Here is a 26,297-nt window from a genome sequence, read left to right as displayed (position 1 = left end):
GATACCCTAAATCTAAATAACTATGATATAAATTACTATTATTGCTCATTCTTCCGGTTGCATCGTTACGTCAAAAGCTTCTCAACTGTTCCAAGATGGCAGCAGCGATGGATGTTGACACGCCGAGCGGCACTAATAGTGGAACAAGCAAGAAGCGTTTTGAAGTGAAGAAGGTACGGTTGAATTGATTAGCTGTAACGAAGTGGTTGAAAGTGGTATAATTAATCAGCAGGTCGGAGTCCAGCTTGATTTACCACCTAACTTTAGCATAGGGACGCTAGCATTAGCTCCCTGTAGCTTAGCCTAGCCCTTGCCCATAGACATTCCATGTACATGTCTACGGCCCTTGCCAGTAAAGCGTTAGCGTTTAGCCGGCTTCAGAGAATGAATGTGCATTTCTGTTTGTGGACTTAAATGTACTTTTGCTGGTTTGCTAGTGTATTTGAAACAAACAGTCCTAACTAACGGCAAACAATCGTCTGATTAATTAAATCAGATGTGCTATTTAACACTGAAACATAACTAATGTTAGAAACATAGCGAGCTATGTTAGCTTAATCAGCTGCGATGCGTTTCCGAGAGATTTGGCCTAATTAAACAGATTATACAATAATAGTGTCCGTGCTTGTTTTTACGTTTACACTTAATTTCGCTGGCAATGTCCACACTCAGACTCAAATGAACATTTTTCTCAGTTTAAGAAGAGTTACCACACATGTCATACTTCCCTTATGATTGCTGACATTACAGTACTTTTAGTTACGTTTGTCTTCCGGAACTGAAGTGTTTTTCAGATTGGATGCCATTTGTTGCTTGTGTTGTAAAAGCTAATAACTTTATTGAAGACAGTATTATTAATTTTCCTTAATCTCAAATGGACATTTATGAGTTTTTTTAAGCAGGGTTAATGTGTCATGGGTAGCATGTTATTTGTAATATGGATTCCAAATAATTTGCAGTATTGAAAATTAAAAAAAAAACTTTGAAGGACAGGTCATGAGTGTTTATCATTTACTTTAAATCTATTTGTCAATCTGTCCATCCATCTCTATCTCTCTTTCTCTAGTGGAATGCAGTGGCACTGTGGGCCTGGGACATTGTGGTGGACAACTGTGCTATCTGTAGGAACCACATCATGGATCTCTGTGAGTTCACCTAGACATAATTTTAGACCATTTAGTCCTCTGATTTACATTTTAGGTGTGAATAAGAACATACTTTTACTAAAAACATCTGTAGCTTCTGTGAGCTGTTTGCATTTCTGTGATGCATTTTACCCTTCTCCCATCAGGCATAGAGTGTCAGGCCAACCAAGCTTCTGCAACCTCTGAAGAGTGCACGGTAGCCTGGGGTGTCTGCAATGTAAGTAAAATATGCCCACTTACCTGACAATGTGACAGCTGCAGCTGACTGCAGGTCACCAATTGATCAAGGAGGAACATCTCTGGATTTGTCATTAGAGCGGTTCTTTTACAAAACCCAGTGATATCGACCATGAGATTTTTATTTCTGTGATAGTCAACAAAGGAAAGTGGCTATGTAACTGAACATCGTAGACTAGTGTGGTCTAAAGCTTTTATACTTGGTGGCTGATAAGAGAATTCAGTGGAAGCTCAGAGCAACCAAAAATGAGCTTTTTATCACAAATGATGAGACATGGTTTTTGGGTTGACTTACTATAAGGACCCCACACACAATTAGGTGATGCTCAGTTGTAATGGAAAATAAGCTAAACCAAGTGGAAAAGAGAAGTTACAATTCATTGTAAGAGTATGTCAATAATTCCGTCACATAAAGCTATCTGAAATGCAAAAGCATCAATAATAGTGCTTCTTAAAGTTTGCCTGTTAAAATGAACACTGTGGCCTAAATAAAGTTTCCCAAGTTCAAGTATCTTTTTTTTTTTTAACCTCCTGTAGTTTGACATATTGTATATATATTTCTGAACTTTTATTGAATGCTTTAAAACCATCTGCTTCACTGTGATAAACTGAGCTTCTTATGAAGAAGATGGTCTGCTACGGCCCTAATACAGTGACATATTGCAGCATGCAATTCAAACTGCACAACCTAATGAATTGATCAACACAAAGTATTTTCAATGTTTCAAAGGGGTGTTGTTCCTTTGCAAATGGCATCTAATAAAAACCTGTAGTGCAGCAGCATATAGTTAGAGCAGAATTTTATTGTTTTTATATGACCCCAGAACAATAGTGGGTACATAGATGAGAACCTTTTTGTTTGCAGTCAGAATTTTATTGTTTTTATATGACCCCAGAACAATAGTGGGTACATAGATGAGAACCTTTTTGTTTGCAGTATTGGTGTTCATGTCTATTATAGCCAGTCGGGATATAATAGACATAAACCAGTCATTCATTCCATGGTAGTCATTCTACTGATGCTTGGTTTTCTCTTCCACAGCATGCTTTCCATTTCCACTGTATTTCCCGCTGGCTGAAAACCAGACAGGTGTGTCCTCTGGACAACAGAGAGTGGGAGTTTCAGAAGTGAGTATGATCTAAGACTGTGGATCAGGGCTTTCCAGAGTCTGAGATAAAAAGTTATATTATGTTGTTTAATATTTTTTCCAAATACAGCATGTTGGGCAACATAACCACATGGTGCTGGGTTACATTTCCAAAATACATTAATAAGTCTGTTTTAAGTACATTCCTCATAAAATAATGTAGCTGAGCCCTTTCGCCATATCAGTTATCTTGGTAACCGGTAACTAAATTTATTGTTCATTTAGAGTTTGGAGGCTCAGCTCTTACTTTAAAAAGCTCAGCAGTGTCATGAGAATATTGTAGTAGTAGACTACTACTGAACTATTGTATTGATCACATCTTGTTTTCACAGATATGGACATTAGTTGTGGACCTTTTTCTTGGATTCAGCAAGCGTCACCCTCAATGCTACGTTTTTCCCTTTCCACTTACAATCCTGTTATTTTACACACATCTTTGTTTTGGTATGTTGTAAGTACTCAAATAAACAAATGTTGTTACAGTTTCTCATCTTGAGTTTTTAAGTATTAAAATGAAAATAAAACATTTTTTATAAATGAGGTCGCTTTGGTTGAGAAAGGTGCACCTTCGTGGTCATGGTGACGTCCGCAGCGAGACGAGTCTGCTCTGACCATGCATTATAAGGCATTAATCCTCTTTCTGAAGTTGTTCAGGAGGGATTAAAGGGCCTGGTGACCCACTCTCCATCTGAGCCTGACGTTTTCTACAAGAACGTGCAGCGTATTGATAGAACTAGTAATGCAGCTGTAAGCAACTTCTCTTATTAAATAGTCACAGCCTACAATCTATTAAGTTTCATTGATCACTTTTAAGAATTTTTTTTTTTTTTTGTAATGTGATCAATTAACAGTTTTCTTAAGATATTTGGACACTAGATTATCAAATCACTCCAAACCCAGAAAAAATTTCATTTAGCCCTTTCTTTTGAGACACCAGTAAGATTTATACTCTGCGTGGGGAAATGTCAGGCTGTGTTTCCATTTAAACCTTAGAAATCAAGAAGCGCTCAGGAAATTCATGGTTTCAAAGTTTTCAACGAACTGCTACCAAATTCAGTGGCAGAGGAAGGAGAAAATGACACATAAGGCAAAATGGCAAGTAAAATAAAGTTAAAAACAATTCAGCAAAAATAAAAAATTAACCTGCTCTGAATCAAATATTTTATTGTGAATTTTTCAACAAGGTCAAACATTAAGAGGGATTTTTTTTTGCACCTGTAACAGATCTAATAACAGAAAGTGCCGACACCAAGAGTGGTTTCGGCTCAGTTCAACAGAGGTTAAACCATTAGTGTGTATGAAATGGCAACAGAGATGCTAGCATGTTATTGAGAGATTCCAGTGCAGCTGTTCCAGATACAGGTTAACAATTCAACCTGCGGTTGAGTAAAATCCCAGCAGAGATGAGTCAGGTTTTTGTCAAACCTGACTCCGAACCTTGGGGGTATTTTAATTGAGGCTGGGGGCTAACAGGCTGATTAAGAACATTTTAGAAGTTTCCCCTTTCCCCGTATCACACCAGGTAAGCCATCATACGTTCATTCTGTTTCAACTACACAGTGAAAAATTGTTGAAAAGCATCGCTCTCCAGAGTGCTTCACCACACATCCACTCCATTTTGGTCCTGTCCTGGTCTATGGCTCTCCAGCGCCTGCATATTTGGAGCTCAGCTTGGTCATGAGGGACATGATTTTGGGGTTATTCTGATACTTAGACATGTTGGCTGGATTCTGTGCCACATCCTGAAAGGCAGCCATCACCTCAGGGTCCTGAGTGAAAAAGAAGACAATTTTTCAATTCAATTCAGCTTTACTTGAATAGCGCCACTTCACAACAATGTTGTCACAAGGCACTTTACAGACATCATTTCAAGCCAATTTATACATATCCTATAATAGAAACCAACTGATTGCATTGAGTCATGACATCTATCGAATTCTCCATCCTGAGCATGCAATCACTTAAAAACTTCAAATTATTTCACCAAAAGGCTTTTCTGAACAAACAAAACAAGTTGTCAGATTTTCCATCTAATTAAGTTTCAAGCTCATTTGTCAACAAATCTTGTCTGGATGAACCTTTTTCTTTTTCTTTTTTATATCTCTCTTGCCCTTTCTCTCTATATATTTACATTTATCACAGTAAACAGACTGACTCAACTAAATCAGTCTGTCTGCTTTAGGCTCAGTCACATGGTTTTAAGTGGGGTAATAAAACACATCAATCCTTTTAAAGGATCACTTTGTATTGTTCTTGTTTTCTAAAGAATACTCTCAAAACGTTAACATTTGTTTATTTTTTTCTCCACTATAACTGACTGTCCTGTGAAAACCTGTGCAAACACATGACGTATTAGTGGTAACATGAGAAGGGTTACAGAAGTCACCTTCATGGCGTTGAGGAGCTCGGGATCCTTAAAGAGTTCAGCGAGACCAGGCATTCCAGGAGGAGCTCCACCTGGGAATCCAGCAGGACCTGCAGAGTAACAATAGGACTGTAAACAGCTGCAGCACAAATGTGAAATTTAGTTGATGCAGGAATGACATCAAACTGTACAGAAATATCTTATCAAACCCAAAGATTCCTGATGAAATAAGGCTTTAATGATGCTCTAATAATCATTCTGACTTGGTTTCTAAGTCTACAGACGACAACTGGAGTCAGTTTTAGTGAAATTGCACTCTCCTACCTGGGAAGAAACCTCCAAACTGCCGCGCTTCCTCTTCCTGTTGCATGAGAAAAGAAGGTGCTTTTTCTTAAACTGTTCAAGAAAATACAACTGTTTTAAGTCTGAAATTAAGATCCTGACAGTAACTCACCCTCTGAGCCCGCGCGTGCTCCTCTCTGGCTTTCTTAATTCGCTCTTGTTTCTCCTTGATGACTTTCTCTTCCCTCTTGCGCTCATACTTGCGTCTGTGTTCAATGATTTTATTAGCCTGGAAAAAGAAAATGGAAACATCGCCGTTGCAGTTTACCATTACTGTTGCTACTAGTGCAGCAAAGAAAAGCTGAAAAGTATCTGTTATTCCCACCTTTGGCTGGACTTCCTTCAGCATCGCACTGGCATCCTCGTCATAGTCCAGTTTACACGCCGTTGCCAGGTCTTTGGCTGCCTCCTCCCAGTGACCAAGCAACCTGTAGCAGAGCATACACACATGTAATATACAACAAAGATAGATTACCAACCTGACAGCACGATAACATGACTGATTTTAAAACAGCACTTGCCTTACAATGTAGACTTTATTCAAAGTTTCACTGTTCTCTGGTTCATTTGCAGATGGAAGTTGGACGTGAAGTTACATAGAGACCACAAGTCTAAACCATAGACTGTATATAAAGAGATGGACATAGCCTCCGTGACGTCACCCATAGGTTTCTGAAGAGCTGAATTGAAGCTCGGTGGGCGGTTCCTACCATCGCCACCTTGGCAGAGGCATGCGTGTCGTCTCACCCGGAAAAAACAAATATGGGCAAAGAGGTGGAGCTGAGAGGGGGGCTGTGAGCGTCATGGTGGATGATTGACATCGAGCGAACTCGAGTTTTCTGTAACTAAAAGCTAACCGAGCTAACCCGGAGATAACAGGAGCTAACCAGCTAACAGAGGTAAGCGGGCTAAAGCTAAGTCACGTTGTTAACCGGCTAAAAACCACGGTTGTTCTACGTTCTTCTTACTTTAAGCGGGAGATCGAGTACCTGTCAATCAAAAGGACACGCCCCTAAATATGCCGAATTTCAAGATTAAATTACTTTTAAATGGACAAGTTAGAAAAAAATTCACTCCCCCCACAGTTGTCATGAAGGTAAACCTGACCTATATATAATGGATTTTTGAACCAGGCTGTAAAAATGTTTATTTCTGCTGTGAAGTTAGTCTTTTTAACATGAGAGTCTATGGGGATCTGCTCTGTTTTGCAGCCCCTAGTGGACGAAGGGGGAACTGCAGTTTTATGGACTTCCACATAGGCTTCACTTTTAATCACTGGAGGCTCTGTCCATCTTTCTTATACAGTCTATGGTCCTTGCGCTCAGTTTTTTTGCAGTTTGTTGTGTTTACAAAACGGCACATTTTGCAGTTTGTCATGTTTACAAAACGGCACATTTTAAAAAGTAAGAAAATGAATCTACATTTGGTACCATATGTGTCTCTACATAGGTTGTATTGCTTATATGTTTAGAAATACATTAAAAAAAATATTTATTGTCATTTTAAACACAATAAAAGCTTGCTTTTATAAAGTTATATCTCTGACTCTATGGTCTATGGTCTAAACGATTAGGGTTCTGGTGCAAGCCTTTGACCTTTGACCTAGCTCCATTTGTTTTATTGATGCTCATTTCAGATCGGACCCTAAATTTTGCTTTTAAGGCAGGGTAGAAGATCCTGGAAAAAAACGTTTGAGCTAGCTACATTTTAAAATATTTTATTCAAAAGTCCAAACCTTCATCAGACTCAGCCACCCTGGGACAGTGACTTATGTTTGGGAACAAGGCTTAAGAAGTAATGTGCTGGCTAACGTAGCTAGCCAACCTCTGGTTATCGCTGTTTGTTTTTACAAGTGCTCCAAGTCGCTAAGAGTGTGTGGTTTGTGAACAAAGAGGCACACGCAGAGCGGCTGAAGGAGGAGGGCCAAATGGCAGGTGAGATTGACAGACTCCATCCAATCACTAAGAATGGGCTGGTTGAAACGACTGGATGGCGTTTTTTCAGTCCTGTCCATTCTACAGGTGACTAAATCTTTAATTAAATGGCTGTGATCGGTGTGTGAAGGGGACTATGAGCAATAAAGTAGAAAATATTCCTGGAAAACATGTCCTACCCTCATGGAGCTCCATGTTGTGTAAAGGCAAACAGAACAACTTGGATTTAATTTTTTAAATGTATGTTTGTCTTTTAAAAAGATAACCAAAACTGTGTGTTTTAGGTCTTGGTAATGGATATAAACTCATAAATAAATTCACATTAACTAACTGAACATGCAACTGAATGAGAGGAGCATTATTCAAAGAAATAAACAATAAATGTCATTGATTTTTTTTTTTGTAAATTAATAAGAACTTATTCTAACAGCTTCATGTTTCAGTGAAAGGAAAATCAGAAATCTGCAACAAGACATTTAGTATGTGCGACAACAGTTCATGAAACATGTTTAAATGTTGCCAACTGTGTTTTACTGAATTGTGGATTTAAGAGGAGATAATTGTTTTTTGTTTTAGCTTTTATTTGTGCTCTTCTAAGTATAATTAGGGCAGGTCTAAAATCACAATTTCATGAAAGAAGGGGGATTTAGTAGGCAAATGCTGACTAAACCTCTAAAACTTGAATGTAATAAATAGCCTTTATGAAATCTATCGGCCTTGTCCCATCAACTGGCTTGCTAGTAGCTTCTTCCATCACTACAAAAACAGCCTCTCTCCCGACTGCCAGAATTTGACAAACTTAGGCTGTGGACTTAAGTTATATTGGATTAGTGAGAACAAAACAAGGTTAATTCATTAAATAAAGCTCAGAAAGCAACTTCACCATCTTCCAGCTCAGAGAATCAGCTTTATGTTCTGCATGTTGCTAGTTTTTGGTGGTCTGAGATCTGCCTGCGAGGGTGTTGTGCTGACTAGAGATGTTACGATTATAGATTATCAGGGTATGATGACCATTAAAGACATAATCACAATATTAATTTCCCAACACTATAAATGTGTTTGATAACAGTAACACAAAAAAATGAGAGAAAGTAAACAATGAGTGTTTCCAACTAAAGCATCTCAGCTCTGTAATTAATAAATAAATCCTTCATAAAAAATCTGGATTTCTCTCAGAGTAAAGAATTTAGAAACACAGAAAAACATCAAGCTGCCCTTTGGCAGAATATCTGCTGTTTGCAACTGGAATAACAGTGGAACATTAAATAAATAAGACCATATATCCATAAATTGAAGATGTTCCTTCTACAGACGCCTGCAAACGGACAACTAAAAGGCATCAACCTCGTGCCAGGATGGTTATCTGTATGATGTCACATTCAGTGAACACTGATGAAGACGTCAAACTGTGCTGCAAGTCCACCCTGAGTCGTACTGAATTACAAAATTATAAATCCAGAGAGCACCGATTATTTTTCTGTGATTTTGAGATTAAATTTTATATGCTCAACGACTGCTTTTATCTTTCATATTTGACCAGATGACGAGTATTAGCAACAGTTTGTCTGCAAAGTGACAAACTAAAGTAGGAAATGTCATCTTGTCAGCTGCCAAACATCATGTAGTGTTATATTTGTGTATTTACATTCAGGGTTTGGTTAAGTCACATGTGTAAATATTGATTTTTACCAAATAGGACATGTTGAGTTGAAGATTTTTTTAATACCTGTGAGCTTTTCCCCTCCACTTGTAGGGCTGCGCAGAGTCTGGGTTGATGCTGATGGCTCTGTCACAGTCTCTGATGGCAGCGTTGGGTTTCTGCATCATTACATACACGCTAACAAAATGGGGGGAAAAAAAAGAAAAAGAAAAAAGATGACAGCCAGTTAAGCTAAAATGTATTGAAAACAAACAGCAATCAGTGTAGTTTCATTTTAATTCAGCCAGCACTCTCTCACCTCGCCCTCTTTGCGTAAAGGATAGCTACACGGGGGTTCAGCTTGATGGCTTCGGTGAAAAGATCCAGAGCTTTCTGCAGATCACCTACAGGAAGAAAAGAAAATAGAAACATTTTAAAGACTGTTTCAGTTTTGTTCTTTTTTCTGATTAGGACATCAATACAAGATCTGCATGCACTGTCTGCTTTAAACACATTAACCCACCGTCTCCCAGAGCATTAATAGCCTCCATCTTCTTCTCATTGGCTTGATCCATCATCCCTTCTGTGACCTGATGAAAGTTTAGACTCATATTCAAACTAATTCTGTGTAAAATGAATTTCCCTCATCTCCAAAGCATTTGATCTTAATTAAGAGAACAGGACAACAAATAACAGGAAGCAAGGACACTCTTTACCTCGGTGCTGTCAAGGTCGCCCATGTCCTGCGGCTCGTCGGTGTCTGGTTCAATCACCCCTTCTTTGTCAATTTCTGGAAGACAAAACACACAAACCAAACATGTAAGCAATAAGGAATGTCAATGACTGGACACAATTACACACTTACATACGGTGTGAGATCATCAATGTCACCAGGTGGTAAAATTCTTTCCCTTCCTTCCTGTTTTATTTTACAGATAAACAAATTATGTAAGAAAAAAGGCCACAGGAAGGCTTTTTGATGGATGCATCTTTCACCGAGGAAACAATTATTGCTAAAAACCAATGCCTTAATCTACAGGTGTGCAGGTAGAAGTATGTGCCATGCTTCATAATAAATACATTCAATGTTTCTATCTGAATACTAAATCAGTAAACTATGACCCATTTTATCTGTGGCTACATTCACAGTGTGAAGCTTGCAACTGGGAATCCTCCAACCTGGTTTTTCTGTTGTCAAAATAACTGAATTACTTGTCCCAATCAAGATTCACGTGAAGGTTAAATGTTTCCTGGGCTGGATCAGAAAACTCTCCAAAGTTTCCAGTGGTTGCCAGGCAAGAAGTCAGGAGTAAGAAACACTGTTGTGATTATTTCACCCATAAATGTTAATTTTTTCCCCCCATTTCAGTGTTTATACTAATCTGAGCTAAACAGCTAATTCCAGAGTTAAACTAATCTGTGCATGAAGCACATCTCTGAAACTCTTGTCCTTCAGGCTATCACAACAACTACTGTCTGGACATGGTGTAAAATGCAATGTCACACAATGTCAAAAAAAATAAAAGTGTTACATATTATAGTAAGTCATATAAAAAACTTCTTGGTCTATCTCTGATAGTTCTCAACTACCAGAGATAAAGCACATTATCTTTGTAATACTTTAATCAATGCAGTTTTCCATATGCACGTCAAAGCGTGACATGATTCCAGAGCTGTGAATAAATAGACTAAAGTTGAAATTAACCACGTTCACGTGAGTTTTAATTCTGAATAAAAGTTAAATCTGCTTTAAAGAGATTTTAAAAATGACCATGCAAACAACTAATTTGGAATAAAAATTACAGTCCGAATTATACAAATTCCAAAGTAATTGACTGATTTATTTCCATTTTAGATAAAAACAGATTAATTCCTCTATCATGCTAATATTCATGCGTTCCAAGTTTATTCTACTCGGTACTTTGTCCCGTCATGAAGATGCACATATTCTGCGCCGTCTTCTGACTCCTGTCTCCAGTACTCTATCTTCTCCTTCTCAGCTGCTGAGTAAAATAAAGCAGTCTGCTCATATTGAACTGGTGCTTCAAAATTATCATCAAAATCAAAGCAAAAATTATTCTTATTATGTGATCTTCCATTTTGTAGCTAAAAGGAAAAGAAGCAGTAGGTGGAGTTTTTTTTTTCCTTTCTTTCTTTCAGTTGATGTAAGAATATCACCTCAACCAGAACCCTCCCCAACCCCCAGATCTAAAGCAGAATTAAGTAGAGGCAAATAAATGTGTTTTCCATGTAAGCCTCAATTCAAATTATTTCCATTTATACCTTAAAAATAATAATACTTTAATTTGGGATTATTTTAATTGGATTAATAAATTCTGAATTAAAAAACATCATGTAACCACAAGCATTCAATACCTATTTCACTCTCCTCGCTCTCCGACACAACGGGAGGCTCAGGCTCCGGAGGCGATGCTGCTGTCGAGGAAGGACCGCAAGGACAGCCACCCTAAAATTCAGAGAGAACACTCAGTGACATAATAGACCTTATTTGGTACAAATCAGCTTAAAAACAGCAAAAACAAATAACCTCAACAAAAGTAATAAAAGCACAAAGCTTGGCTTAAGAATAGTATTTGACTGTCACCTGGCATGAATCCTGGTTCTTGGTTGGAGGAGGGATTGTTGCACCCATGCTGCAAGATAAAATACAAAACAATGGAGAATGAACAAGGCTTGTCATTTCCTGGTTTCCACATCACCACTCCATATATTTCACCTCAGGATTTCACACGTTCACCATCCCAGTTGTAGCTGTCATGTAAGAAGAGTGTATAACAAGTTATCTACACCACTAAATGTAAACACAGCAATCTGAACAGCTTTCTTCTGCTTCATTAATCGTTGGGCAGACAAAAATCCAAGGAATGTAATTTTATACATCTTCAAATCCCCTCCCAGCTGACAGTTTAGTAACACCTCGCACACAAACGCAAACATAATGGCCGTGATTTGTACTGCAAGGTGGGCGGGACAGAGCACGTGGTGAGCCTGCTCCCTGTTTGGAACTGGGATTACGTGACAATGCAAAATTAAATAAATAAATAAATAAATAAATAAATAAATAAATAAAAAAAATATATATATATATATCTGTGAGTCTTTCCACCCCCCAAAAAACAACAATAAACATTGACCAGACAGGCAGGAGCAACAGCTGTGTTTTAGGTTTACTGACTCGAGCAGCCAACTGCGAAAGAAGCTCATTTCTGGAAGATGCAGGATCCCTGGATTGGACTCGCACATCTTTACGAAGCCCTTCAGCTCTGTCACTTTTCGTGGGTCCATGTTGGTGTTTCACGTTCAGCACACGAAGCGCTGCAAGTGAAGGGAAAAGAACAGAGTATAATTCAACAAACAACTAAACTGAGCTAGCCTTTATGTGTTTAGCAGCTAACGTTAATGCCCACTTTAGCAACAATGCAATGCTAACACTGAGGGATTGACTGAGTGTGCACCGAGTGTTCACTTAGTCTATTTTACAACTTGCATAAATAAAAAATACATCCAATGCAGGTACCATGTATTTTCTACTCACACAAACTGGTTGTAGGGATAAGTTTAATTTAAAAAAAGGCAGAAGTTTCTGGAAATATTAGTCGACGCGCTGACGCATGATTCCGTGATTAGCTTGCTACATTATGGATGTTTTGCAAGAAAAATGCGTCCCACGCATGTATTTAAACAATTTAAACGGACGCACCTGTTTGACAGTTATTGGGTGAAAAAGAAAAATAGTGTAGAGGAAGGAAGAAGTCGACTTTATCGCCACTGTAAAGCTTCACTGACAGTGGCGTCGCTCCAGTGTTTCATTCAGGCGACTCGCTAGACAGACCGATCGTGAATGGGCAAACTATGCCCTCATTTAGGCTTGTCAGGCATTGTTTACAGGTTCTTCGTTTTTCAAAGCCTAAACATAATCAGAAGAGCTATATTATGTTGTAGATCCGTATTGCCAGTACAAATGGAATTGCAAATGAACTAATCAGTTAATAAATGCATTAAAATACTGCATGCACTGTCCGACTTTGCAGTAAACTACTGCACTGGTGACAATCCTATCTTTCTAGGCTGTGGGCTATTTTAGATTAATCCTTCCCACAGCAAGAAATGATGACTAAACTGAAGTATACTGAAGTGGGCAAAGTAGAAAATATTTTTTAGGTCTCTAGAATATCATGAAACTTGATCTAATTGTTTCCATGCCATTTAAATAATGTAACCCCTTAACTGAGTCATACCTTGTCCAAGAATCTAATTTCTTTCCTTCTTTTAATTGACCGCGCCCAGCAAACCTCATCTTGTGTAACCGGGTGTGATACCAGTGTGTCTTACCCGATTGTGGTAATTAGACTTTCCCTATTTACACTATAATATACAGAGATAGCTTTGATGTTATATAGACAGGTGGTACAGGAAATTTGTCCCACCATGTCATCACACCTCTGGTACATAAGAAAAAGCCTGCTTTACCTGCTTCATTTAACATTTGTTTTCATCTGCTGTTTTTATGTATTGCTATTTTAATTGCATTTGATTCTACTTGGGGTTTTGCTACTTGGGGTTTTGCTTAGTTTTTACATTTTCTGGTTCTGCAGATCTGCCTAGTCCAGAGGTGCCCAAAGTCGGTCCTCAAGGGCCGCTCTCTTGCAGGTTTTCATTGTATTCCTGTTCCAACACACCTGGCTTCCATTAAATGGATCCAAGAGCCAATCGTGTTCTGCAAAATGAGTTTTTAGTTTCAGTCAGGGGGGATACATGGAAATTCTGCAGGATGTGTATCGAAATAAATAGATAGATAGATAGATAGATAGATAGATAGATAGATAAACATCTATAACTGTTTAAGAAGTACCGAATGAAAGTGATAATCCATATTTCAGAAATTTCTCAGTTGCTACTTTAGCTTTTAATAAAACCAGCAACCTCAATGTTTACTTGGAAATTATTTGAATGAAGTCTAAAAATCTTTACTTGGTAATAGACGAGTCCCTAAATATCTTACTAAAGCCCTCTAACAAACAGACAGACATAAAAGCATTCAGTTTTAATATATAATAAAAAGGTTAGCAAAGGGGGCGAGCGTAAGCCTTGCCTGCCAAACCAAATTCTGGGAAGCAAATTCCCATTGTCTCTAAATGAACGTGGCTTGCTGTGAGCTAGCTCATGTAACTGTCAGCAAGGGGAGCTCCGTGTTGTATAAGAACATTTTAATGTTGGTAAGTTACAACCACATGGCTTTGCTGTCTACTACGTTCATATGATTACATGCTAATTTGCAGAGTGTAACTTTTTGTGTGGGCAGCGGGACGACATGCTGTGAACTATCGGTGTCCTCCAGTTGCAGCAACAATGTTGCTCCCAGTCAGCAGACTGGTGAGATCTGCTGTTAAAGTGGTGCCACGGTGGAGCTGGCCTCAAGGTGGGACATGCATGCATACATACATAAATATATGTGATGTTCATCTCCACCTGGACCTGTTGGTCTTTAGTTATAGTCCAATAGTTTTGGCAATACTTACCTGATAATACTTTGACTTCCACATCTGAATATAAGTACACTTAAATACAAATATTGTATTTATATATTGGGTCATTTTACTTTAGCTATTCTCCATATAAACTACTAAAATAATTAGGATAGTTGCCTTTCAGGTGAAATTTATGAAAACTGAAAAGTTAATGCTATCGTGATATTACATGAAAAAAGTGGGGTGTTTAAGTGGATGCTTAAAACCCTTAGTTTTTTTTTCCTGTCACAGCACCATTCACAAGATAAAGGGCAGCTCTGTACTGACTAGACACATCTGTCTAGGCTGTAACACCAACAGCATTGGTGGTCATCATTTGTGCTCAGTGTGAACTGACTTCCACCAGAGAGCAGCTCTGAAGCCCACTGGTTCCTCTTTCCATGGCCCATGCAAGAAATGATGCCTGTGTCTGGTGGTGTGGTCAGAAACCCTTGCAGGTTATCTAGCATGCAGACTGTGCTGGTGTAAGCAGTTTCAAATGATATGACACTTATACTCCTCTGAATTACCTTAAATGTGTCAGAAATTGGGTGGCATTTGCCTTGTGGTTCCTCTGGACACCTTTCACAATGAATCAATCCTGAAAACATCCTGTTTGCTCCCTGATGTATTTGACACATTTACACCAAAGCCACATTTATAAAAGTTTTTTTTTTTTTGTTTAAAGCATAATTGACTAGTGTTTCCATTAAAAGTAAATAATTTTTATAAGAAATAGTTTGAGGTTCTGAAACTCTTCAATCTGTTTTTTAATGTCTGAAGGATGCATCTGGTGCCCATGCAGATGCATTTCTGTCAAACCAGGAGGTTTGAAACCCAAAACGGTTCCACCACGCTACCTTGGTCAACCCAGTCCTTTCACACATCCTCATCTAATCAAACATGGTAAGGTACTTAATATGATTGAGTGGTGACACGTTGTCATTAGTCTTGTTCATAACACATTTTAAAGCTGTTTCTTCATGTTGTTAGATTTTGTTTCCTCTCTGGTCCCCAGGCGAGGTTACCCCAGGCATAAGTCAGACAGAGTACGAGCTCCGGAGGCACAAGCTGGCCTCACTGATCGAAGCCCAGGCAGAAAGGCTGGGGCCATCTGCCTCATCTAGCAACCATGTGGTCATTGTCTTGTCTCATCCAACACGCTACATGACCAATGACATCCCTTACCCCTTTCACCAGAATCAGGTTAAAGCTACTTTTTTTTGGTCAACTTTAGAAAATAAAATATATTTTTGCTGTCATGCCTCCTGATAAACGAAACTTCACTAATTAACCCAGAACTAAATGTTCTCCAGGATTTCCTCTACCTCACTGGTTTCCTAGAGCCTGACAGTGCCTTGGTTCTTTATGGAAGGGGTCGACCAGACCAGGCCATATTGTTTGTCCCTCGCAGAGATCCGGGGAGGGAACTGTGGGATGGACCCCGGTCAGGAAAGGACGGAGCAGCTGCTTTGACTGGGATAGAGAGGGTACACAGCACAGAGGAACTGGGTCTCCTATTAAAGAGCCTTAAAGGTGGGTGAACAGGAATGTGGCGACGCATGGCCGGCACAAAGATCTCATGATGTCAAAGTGGCAGATTTGATGTATATTATCACACATAGGGAAAATAATGAGATAGTTTTTGGATTTTGTTGGCTGGGATTGTGGAAAAAAGTTTTCTAAAATACACTTTATATCAAAATTGTTAAAAAACGAAGTAATCATTTTAGGGCAAGGCCAGATTATCCAATGGGCATTATGGGCACGGGCCCAGGGGCCCACACCCACTGGGGGCCCATGTAGGGCCCACACCCACTGGGGGCCCATGTAGGGCCCACATAGGGCAAACACCAGCAGTTTGGACATGAAACAAAATGTATATAAAAGACAGATAGTTACACCACAGTGTATGGTGTATTGCTAGTGGTACCATTGGCTGAGAGATGTCATTTTTATTCTTTTTCTATTCTACAGTCATTTATCAGACACTTTTGTCCAAAGCAACTTGCATATGAGTGAGAAGAACAACACAAGCACAAAATTAAACAATAGAGGACATCGTAGGAAGGTGCTAGTGGACTGTCCAGTTGGACGCAGATCCTTCCATGAAGTGCTACAGGCTTTTTTGTTTTTGTTGTTTACTCCCTTCCCACCCCATAATATCACCTATGTTATAATACAAAGAATTAATACCATAAAGTTTGTTGCAAAGAACTGGGCTAAGTTCTCCAACTTTCCAACAAATATATCTAAACTAAGTGTTGAAGTGCTCCTTGAAGAGCTGAGTCTTCAGCTTGCTCTTAGAAGTAGACAGGGACTCTGCAGAGCGGACAGAGTTGGGCAGGTCATTCCACCATCGTGGCACAACAGAGGAAGATAGTCTGGCTAGTGATTTAGTCCCACGTTGTGGTGGTAACACGAGGCGTCACTGGTGGAACCTAGCTGTCGAGAGGGAGTGTAGGTCTGGATTAGGGAGTGAAGGTAGACGGGAGCCGTTTGAGTTATTGTTCTGTAAGCCAGAAGTAAAACTTTAAATTTGATGCGTGCTGTGATCGGAAGCCAGTGAAGTGCAATTAGCAGTAGAGTGACATGAGCTTGTTTGGGTTGGTTGAAAACCAGACGCGCTGCGGCATTCTGGATCATCTGCAGAGGTTTAACAGAGCATGCAGGCAGACCTGCCAGTAGGGAATTGCTGTAATCGATGCACGAGATGACCAGAGCCTGAACCAAAAGCTGAGTTGTGTATTCTGTCGGGTACGGTCTGATTCTCTTGATGTTGTAGAGAGCATATCGACAGGTACGGGCAACCGAGGCAACATGGACTCTTAAAGATCAACTGGTCATCCACCTTGACACCAAAATTCCGGGCAGCAGGCATGGGGACAAGTGTGATAGAGTCAAGCTTCACACTTAATTGCGGATGTAAGGAAGGATTGGCTGGGCAGACAATGAGTTCTTTCTCACAGTGTATCATTTACAATTTTTACAATGTTATGGTGTGGAAAGGGGGGCCTGAAACACTCTGGGCCCAGGGGCCTGTGCACTTTTAATCCGGCCCTGTTTTGGGGCCATTTAGTATAATTACAGTATGTGTGTTTAGTAACAGAAATCAGTGGATGATCAGATGATTAAATGGACAGAAAGGAGAGAAATGATGAACAAACTTCAACGTGGAAATTTGATTGGAACTTCCCTCTTCATTCACTTTTCTCTGCTCGTCCTTCAGGCACTCAGTTGTGGTACGACGGTTCTCAGCCTGCCCACCCTCGGCTCCACCAGACCCATGTGCTCCCTGTGCTGGAAGCCGGCCCGACCCCGCGCTCCATCAGACCCCTCGTACACTCTCTCAGGGCTCTCAAGAGCTCAGCAGAGGTGGCGCTCATGCAGGAAGCAGGTCGGATCTCATCACAGGTCTGTCAGTGTCTATCTGCTGTGTAACACTGTTCAACTTACTTTATCCAGCGTCGTCATATCTGAGTTTAAACTAAACTAATCTTTCAAATGCTTCTACTGAAATGCAAAGCCTCTGTTTTTCAGGCATTTAGGAGGACGATGGCTCTGTCTCAGGGAGATGTGGATGAAGCTGTGCTGTTTGCAAAGGTAATGTTAGTCTTTGATAACCTTTGTGCGAGCCTTCACTGTGTCTCTTGTTCTCACATGAAAAGAAAAACCGTGTTGCTCGGCTGATTTGTCGAGAAAAAGAACTCCCAAAGCAGGCTACTGAGAAAAAATGGCGTTTTTTTCTTGTTGCTGCCACAAGAACAAACTTCCTATTCCTGCAGAATATGTTACAACCTTTAGAGTTGGAAGAGCTGCTCCCTTTTTGAGTTGAAACTCTGCTCCAGTAAGCTCTGTGTGATCGCATAGAAAGAAAGGATTTAGCATACATATTACACTTGTCTCACAAAGGCAATCAGTACGTTTATTAGTAAGAATCGGTGGGAAATGGGAGTGGGTGGAGCTTGTGTGCACATAGGAATTTCCACACACTGGGTAGATCAGTAACTCAAGTGATCCAGAAATTTAATTCTTTATGTTGTGTGACATACTAACACGAGTAGGTAAAAAAATAATTAGTTAGTGTTTACTTTCAGCTAATTAATGATGCTTTCACACTAATAGTGGAAAAAGATTTTGCCCACAAATCAGTCTTTTCCTGGTTGTTTTCAGGTCCCTTGAGATTGCCTAATGACTACAAAAAAAACCTCTAAAAGTTGGACATATTAAAAGATGAAAGCATAAATTTCCTGAATGAACTGAACTAAGGATGCCGAACCCCGGTCCTCCAGGCTGACCTAAAACCTGCAGGTGCTTCTCTGCTTCAACTTGACTGATTTAAAATAGATTAATCCTACAGATTGTTAAATTCTGAACAACAAGCCATTAATCTGAATCTGGTGTGTTGAAGCTGGATGAAAATGAGTCAAGAAGGGAGGAGAAACATTGGAAGAATGAATGGGTGAGGATTGGCGAAGCATGGTAGCACAGTACATTTCTCACCACACCCTACCTCTATATTAGCAGCATGGCGGTGTAGTGGTTAGAAAATACAGCCTCAGAGCAAGAAGTTGACTAGTTCGAGCCTTGGCTTTAGAGGTGTTTGAACAGTGGCTTTTCTGTGTGGAGTTTACATCTTTTAGCACCCGACCCACCCACAAGACATGCATGTTAAGCATCTGCCAAATGAAAGTAGACTAGAATGGAAACGATGGATAGGTGAGAGAAGGGAGAAAGGATGAATGTGGGAGGGAAGGATGAGAGAAGATGGATAGGGTTAGAAAGGGAGGGGTTGAGAGGATGATGAGATAAGTAATGCTGAGTGGGTGAAGCAGTTTGCTAAAGTTCGTTCACTACTTAACAGTTTCTCACAGCCAACTTTCTCTGCTCCAGACACAGCTGGTTGTGTTTGTTCCTCTCTACTTGTCTCTAGCTTGGCCTGAAAGTGGCCACAATGCGCTGTAAACAGCACCATGTCTCTACAAATAGACGCATTATCAATAAAATATGGTAAACCAGGTATCATTGGCAGCAGGCTAATTTTGACCTGTGTGCCAGGAGTTGCCATCCAGTGGTGTAAAGGCAATGTTCAAGTTTTTTGCCTTAATAACTTAAAGCACAGCCAAGTTTAACATATACTTCTCAAACAGATAAAAATCAGAGGTGCCCAAACCTTTTGCCTCCAAGCTGAAAATGATCACTGCAGCCTTTTGGATGAAACACAATTAAATGTATAAAGTTATTTTAATTATTGTCAAAAAGTAATACAATGTATTTTTTCCTATCAGGGCAACAAAAAAAAAAGAAAAAGTTACATAAAAAATCAATATGGCAATAGAACAATAAAGCCACAGTAAGAGGGGTAAGAAACAATAATTACAGCCACTAAACTGCAACCAAGTGCAACATGTCAACAACAAGAAACCGTGCATGTTGAACAAGGCAAGTAGCTGATGGTTAGTGGGACACATGATGTTGATCTTTGGACATTACCAGTCTCTCCATGTTAGGTTGCACCTGGCTCACTGACAAGGTGAGGAGGTCATTAAAATGTGAGTCAGTCCGGGTCCCTCTGAGTCTGGTCTTATTGAGGTTCATGACTCTGAAAATATTGACTTTTCATTAAACTCTGTAGGATATTAATATAAACAACGACTAGCGGGCCAAAAGCAAAGTGCTGGCGAGTTGATTTTGGCCCACGGGCCCCACTTTGGCTACCCCTAGATTAAATATAGACTCTTTTTTTTTTTTTTTTTTTCCAGTTTGATTTTGAGAATCGCATCCACGGTGCCAACTTCCTGGCATACCCCCCTGTTGTCGCTGGAGGGAATCGAGCCAACACTCTGCACTACATAAATAACAACCAGATTATCAAGGTAATCACTACATTTGAATACGATCATTTCTCGTCATAAAAAAAAAAGTTCCCAACAAGCAAAGCTCAAAGTATTTATTTTACATTTATGTTGTTTTGTATTTTTGACTCCTTCTCTCCATCATCAGGATGGTGAACTGGTCCTGCTTGATGGGGGTTGTGAGTATTTTGGTTACGTCAGCGATATTACCCGAACTTGGCCGGTTAATGGAAGGTAAGTGTGACAGAAGAGTCATGAAAGCTTTAAAAAGAACAGAAAATGTCATATCTCCAGAACCATGCGCATCCATAAACACTTTACACGGAAGCTCCGTGTATTGACTTGCACATGCACCTGTCTTATTGAGTTAATCTATTAAAGATGGCTGCATTTAATAAAACTTATTCACATCTGAGATTTTGCATCATATATTTGAGCACCTCATTTTCTCGTTTATTAAACCATTATGGGAGCTGTGGCAAAGGAATATATCTGTTTGTTTTAAAGTCATATATTTACCTCAGTATAACCATTAAAGATGGCATTAGTCCAGATGTTTTATCAAAAGTTCAGTTAATCACAAAAGCTTTATGAGAATCTGCGCTCTATGGACTCAGTTGATGCCTTTTAAAAAGCTTTTAAAGATATTTATTTGGGTGAGCATTTTAGTTTTAAGCTAGACCCAGTGGTGCTGCTGTGCTATACTTGTATTGTTGTGTTTCTCTATATGTTGTATGTTTTTATTAGGTTTATTTTAGGTTTTATATTGTGAAGCACTTTCTGACTTACTTACCTTAAAGTCACTGTAGATTATTCTCAGTTGTATATTTATTCTAAAATGAAAAGAAATCTCACGTGATTTATTGTTTGACTTCTTTTATAAGCTGTTTCAAACAGAAAAACAGCTAAATATCCTGCTGCTCTCACCTTCCCCCCCTGGCAGATTCAATCCTGCTCAGACCGAGTTGTACGAGGCCGTCCTGGAGGTTCAACGCTCCTGTTTGTCTCTGTGCTCCCCAGGCGTCAGTCTCGATCACATCTACAGCACCATGCTGGCTCTGTTGGGACGGCAGCTCAAGCGGCTCGGCATTCTGAAGGCTGGAACCAGCGATGCTGATGTGCTGAAGGTAATAATCAGCTGGATGCTTTTCCATTCATCATCAGTCCAGTCCCCGTACCTGGTCATTTTCAGAGGAGTGTTTTGTTTATTTTATGGCACTTAACACTTGTCTATTAATCTTTTAAGCTTAAAAAAACGGCTAATTCAAACTTAGCAGTTCTGTTTGTACTACAAACTAGACAAATTACCCATTTGTAAGGGTTTCTTCAGACCAAGGAAGCCCTCTTTTTGTCCTCAAGGCCCACTGTGCTGTAGGTTTTAGATGTTTCCTGCTTCAACACACCTGACTCAGACTTTGGCAGGACTTGACAAGCTGTTGAAGAGATGCATTGCATCTAAATCCGGCTTTTTCAGACGTTGTCATCTGTCCAACGTTGATCTTTGAGATCTGACGTTTGACACTCTTACTTTTGTTATTACCAGTGTGTCACAAAGACATAAATTTTTCCTGTTTATTTACTTGTATCTATGAATCCGATAACACACAGGCATGAAATAATATTTTTGATTCTCCAAAAATGTTTAGCTGTAATCTTGATGTATCCCAGCATGATGCAGTTTTTCCTAAAAAATCTGAAAGAACTGGTCAAAAAGATGTGTCAGACTTAAAAATAAAAACTACAACAGATTAACAGTCTCTAAATTTGATTACCTTTAGTAATAGGGGATAAAAACGCCAGCAAAGATCCAAAAAGATCTGAAAAATGTATCTAAACCTTCAATAGATCCATCTACTGTTGACTGAAGCCTCATATAAATGGTCTTCATAGAAGAGTGGTTGTCAAGAAGTCATTCATAAGGAACTGATAAAGGGAGAAAGGGCTGAGGTACTGTCTGCCAAATGACCTGAGAACTGGACCAAACGCCTGTGTAAGCAGGTGTTTTAGAGTGAGGAATCCCCTCCAGATTTCAAACCTCTACATTACTGAATAACTGTGAGATTATCTTAAAGAAAAACAGAACAAAAAGTGGAAAACGTCTAAAGAACAGCTTTGGGAAGTTGTTAAAGAAGACTGGAGATCTATTGATGAAGATTACTGTAAAGAAATTACAAAAAAAGCCTTTGTCAGTTGGTTCAGACAATGGAAAAATGGAGAAGCTCACACCTATAGTCATTATAAGTAAGTTCTACAAACTGTTCTGTTTTTTTTTTTTAACGTAATTTACCTTTTTCCATGCATACTTTTCATGTTTAAAGTCATTTCTGAATCACTCTCCAGTTGTTCTGACAATATATTTAAAAAAATAAAATAAAAGAAGAGTTGGGGCGCAAGAATTTTGCATAGTACTGTATACTACCAGTCAAAAGTTTGGACACACTTTCCCAGTGGATTTAATGGGAAACCTTTGACTGGTACTGTATATGTATAAGCAGTACCAAAGTTTCCACTTAAATAAAAAATTATCTCTACATCTTTTTTTCTATTTGTTCATAGCTGCCAGATTTACAATTTGATAGAAACTTAAATGTTTTCCTCAATATGAACAGATGTATAGCTAATTGTGTTATGAATGTATCAAAGTCTAACCCTCCTCTGGACATTGTAGACGTCAAGTCCATTTTGACCATTTATCCAGTATGTCCGCTGTGTGTTCAGGCCCACCATCGTTTCTCATGACCTGCTCCTCTTGTCATGGCCATCATGGCTGATTTTAACTAGTCAGAAAAGAGAATGGAAGCTGCTGTTGGCAGAAAAAGAAGAAAAAATAATTGGTTTTAAAGATACTTTTCGTTTTTGAATATCTCAGGCTGCAAGGCGCTACTGCCCCCACCATGTTGGCCACTACCTGGGTATGGATGTTCACGACACTCCTGAATTATCCCGCTCCCAACCTCTTCAGCCAGGAATGGCCATCACCATAGAACCAGGTAGCAGGACAAAATATTTAACTTTCTGTTGAAACTCCACCTTCCTGTCCTGCTGTTGTCTCATCGGTTTTCCCATTTTTCTCCTTTACCCGACAGGGTTATACATCTCCGAGGACAACGATCAGGCCCCCAAGCATTTCCGTGGACTCGGCGTCAGGATTGAGGACGACGTTGTTATCCGGGACAAGGGAGGAGCTCTGATTCTCTCCTGTGACGCACCAAAGACCATCGCTGATGTAGAGAAGGCCTGCGCCATGAGATAACGCAGGGAGGAAAAGATGAGAGGTCATGTGAGCCAGATCATTGGTGGCTGCTGTCATCGCCAAGGTGATGATGTCATCAGGAGCATGAAAGGTGGAAGCACGCTGTAAGACTTCACTTTTAGTCTAAACAAGCCTGCAACATTTTTTAAGTTTGATCTTAAAGATAGCAGACGTTACAGACTATTATGTTCTCTTCACTGCACTGGATCTTTGTAAACTAAATGCACAAGAACATCAACAAGTTTTCAGCTAAACAGGTGCATATAAGCGGCGCCAACGATGCTTGAGAAGATCTCATGCTGGTTAAAGGCGGTTTCAGTCCTACGGTGCTGCGATCGAGTGAAATCTGAAGCTCAACTTAGAGGAAAACTAAAAATTCAGTTGTTCAGTTTAACAAAGACAGAAGTGTTTTTATTACTTTGTGAATCATTTCTCCACATCTTGTACTTTTAGATACCACTGTCAGTGTTTGGTGTTTTACTCCTAAAATTAAATCACGCCAAAGCTGATAGTTTTTTCCTCTGGTCATGCTGCACTTCAGAATGCAGGATACGTAAACACACATGATGAAAAGGTCGTATTATGCGATCATCATGTTGATTCAGGGATGAATAAAGAGGAAGACGTCCTACATGACAACGCAAGATCGACATGGAAGGATGTCGAAGTTTGTTTTGTTTTTGTTTAATATCTTAATTTAAAAAAAAAAAAAAAAAAAAGCTGCACACTAATGAGGTTGTATATGTGTGGTGGAATTCTGTCTTCAGCTACAAACAATGTGATTTCTGTTTAAGAAAACTGTGTTTATGTATATTAAAAAGTCACAAAACCATATTCTATAACTGCTAAATGTGAATGACTTGTGTCAGGTTATTTACAGTCGATAATATATTGTTGAAAACATTGACAATAATCCTGGTCATCCCACTGTGAACGGGGAGGGATTCATTGTCTTTATTACAACTTTAAAAGACAGACATCCAAGCGTATTTATTTATTTTATTGTTACATTACACTTATTATTTTAATAATTACAGCTGTTTCACCTGGAATTTAACATTTTGTTTCCTGACCCGAGACATAAAGGACAAAACTTGTTTTCTTTGAATATGAAGTCTTTATTTGGCCCTTTTAAGAAACACAAAAGAATAAATATACAATGGATATTTGTACTGTTTATTGTTTTGAATAAGTAAATAGGTCTCAAACTTGATAAATATGATACAATTGTCATTAAAAATAATCTCTAATGGGAGTCAGCTAACTAAAACACAAAAGGGTGTCCTGAGGGGAGGTGGGAGCATGTTCAAGCAGGTTGAGAAAAAAACAGTGTGAAATTCCACATTTTACCTTTTTTTGTCTTTATTTCTACATTGACAACATTTTTTATCATAAGACAAAATTTGAATACACATAATTATATTCCTTCCAGAGGCAATTTTCTTTCTCTGTCCACACTGTTTTATGTTTTTATTAAGAGGATATATTAGTCATAACTACCCCAGATGTGAATATTTCTAATCTGTTAAAATCCTTTGCTTAATAGTGATAAAAGGCATTCAGGATAATTAAATGAATCACTACAACAAAATCTTCAATATAATGTTACAAATCATGCCTTACTTTTACAGGACATGCACACTTTTGTTGAAATTAACGGTTTCTCATCTCCTAAAATTGATATATTTCTTTTACAATATCGTCATTTTCATGTGCCGCCCTTTACCCAGTCTGTAGTCTGGACTGGCCCGTCTTCATTTTGTAACAGCACTAACACGTCTAAAAATAATGTAACAGAGGAAATAAAGGCTGTCATGGTAAAAAACATATAGGCAAGCATTTAATAGCTTGGCAACAGGTAAATATGTAAAAGAAGCATTTTGGAAAGGCAGAGGCTCTGAGATGTAAAAATGGGCAGAGATTCAGTCTTCAATGAACTGTGTCCACAAGTTGTGGAACAGAAAAATGTACACTTGTGAAGACTTTAAAGTTCCATCATCGACACTGTATAATATCAAAAGATTCAGAGAATCAGGAGAAAATTGGACAACTTGGACAAAGCCAAAGGGTTAACTGGATACTTGAGATTTTTGGACAACCCAAAAATACAATTTAAGGCTCAGTCACGCAACACAGGAAGCCATGTGAACATGATGCAGAAACACCCCGTCTTTTCTAGACCAAAGGTCATTTAAAACAATTTGTGAAACTGTTCTGAAGTTAGATTTATCAAATTTAGAGTTTGATCAAAAGCCTGCATCTCTGATGTTATGGGATTAGGGTTATATAAAATGTGTGGGCAGATTCCACGTCTGTGAAGGCAGGCTTCATCCATGCTAAAAAAACATAGATGGACATTTTAGAACAACCTCCATCCAGACAACATCTTGGGGAAGACCTAGCAGATTTCAGCAAGACAATGCTAAACCACACACAGCATCCATCACAACAGCATGACTTTACAGGAGAGGTGTCTGGGTGAAGAAGTGGCTTGCTAGCAGCCTGGATCATTCACCAAAAGAAAAAAAGTAAGCGTTTTGCACATAATGACACAAAATGTCTGGCAATGAAGGTACAGGACTGTTAAGCAGCTGCATCATACAAGAATGGGACAGCATTCGTCTCCTAAAACTACAGCTGCTGTATCTTCACTTCCCAGGCAGTTTACAGGAAGCTGTTAAAACAAGAACAGATACTACACAATGGTAAACATCTCCCTGTTCCAGATGTTTAGAGATGTTTTTCACATCAAATGAAAAATTAGCTCATATTCCATAAATTTGCAGTGTTAAATTTGCATATTTTATTGGGAATTATGGGTTTATGAGATTTTCAAATCATTGCACTCTGT

General features: G+C 39.1%; 3 protein-coding genes across 4 annotated transcripts; 2 read left to right on the top strand and 1 right to left on the bottom strand.

The window, feature by feature from the left end:
• Positions 1–78: 78 nt before the first annotated feature.
• rbx1 (ring-box 1, E3 ubiquitin protein ligase) lies at positions 79–3,015 on the top strand (the record flags this gene model as incomplete). Of its 2 annotated transcripts, XM_079252421.1 has the most annotated exons (5): positions 79–173; positions 1,067–1,145; positions 1,292–1,362; positions 2,425–2,510; positions 2,863–3,015. In XM_079252421.1, the coding sequence occupies exons 1-5, from the start codon at positions 96–98 to the stop codon at positions 2,873–2,875; spliced, it is 327 nt and encodes a 108-aa protein (XP_079108547.1). In that variant the 5' UTR covers positions 79–95. The 2 variants fall into 2 exon arrangements, with proteins under 2 accessions (XP_079108547.1, XP_079108548.1); XM_079252422.1 differs by lacking the exon at positions 2,863–3,015 and having other exon boundaries at positions 2,425–2,514.
• Positions 3,016–3,156: 141 nt separating this feature from the next.
• Positions 3,157–12,660, bottom strand: st13 (ST13 Hsp70 interacting protein). Its single transcript, XM_079252420.1, has 13 exons — positions 12,532–12,660; positions 12,007–12,146; positions 11,416–11,464; positions 11,187–11,277; positions 9,527–9,600; positions 9,334–9,400; positions 9,130–9,214; positions 8,898–9,008; positions 5,563–5,665; positions 5,350–5,466; positions 5,220–5,256; positions 4,917–5,005; positions 3,157–4,299 (listed from the first exon to the last, which is right to left on the bottom strand). Exons 2-13 carry the CDS (start codon positions 12,114–12,116, stop codon positions 4,165–4,167), a joined length of 1,068 nt encoding a protein of 355 aa, XP_079108546.1. The 5' UTR covers positions 12,117–12,146; positions 12,532–12,660; the 3' UTR covers positions 3,157–4,164.
• Positions 12,661–13,831: 1,171 nt separating this feature from the next.
• On the top strand, positions 13,832–24,515 carry xpnpep3 (X-prolyl aminopeptidase 3, mitochondrial). Its single transcript, XM_079252751.1, has 12 exons — positions 13,832–14,047; positions 14,134–14,250; positions 15,122–15,244; positions 15,357–15,544; positions 15,655–15,874; positions 17,568–17,752; positions 17,879–17,941; positions 20,101–20,214; positions 20,342–20,427; positions 21,137–21,320; positions 23,063–23,183; positions 23,280–24,515. The coding sequence occupies exons 2-12, from the start codon at positions 14,181–14,183 to the stop codon at positions 23,444–23,446; spliced, it is 1,521 nt and encodes a 506-aa protein (XP_079108877.1). The 5' UTR covers positions 13,832–14,047; positions 14,134–14,180; the 3' UTR covers positions 23,447–24,515.
• The last annotated feature ends 1,782 nt before the right edge of the window (positions 24,516–26,297 follow it).

Source organism: Telmatherina bonti, assembly GCF_933228915.1.
Source record: "Telmatherina bonti genome assembly, chromosome: 14".
NCBI classification, from domain to species: domain Eukaryota; kingdom Metazoa; phylum Chordata; class Actinopteri; order Atheriniformes; family Telmatherinidae; genus Telmatherina; species Telmatherina bonti.
The sequence above is the reverse complement of the archived record's forward strand: the minus strand, read 5'-3'. Positions and strand labels throughout refer to the sequence as shown.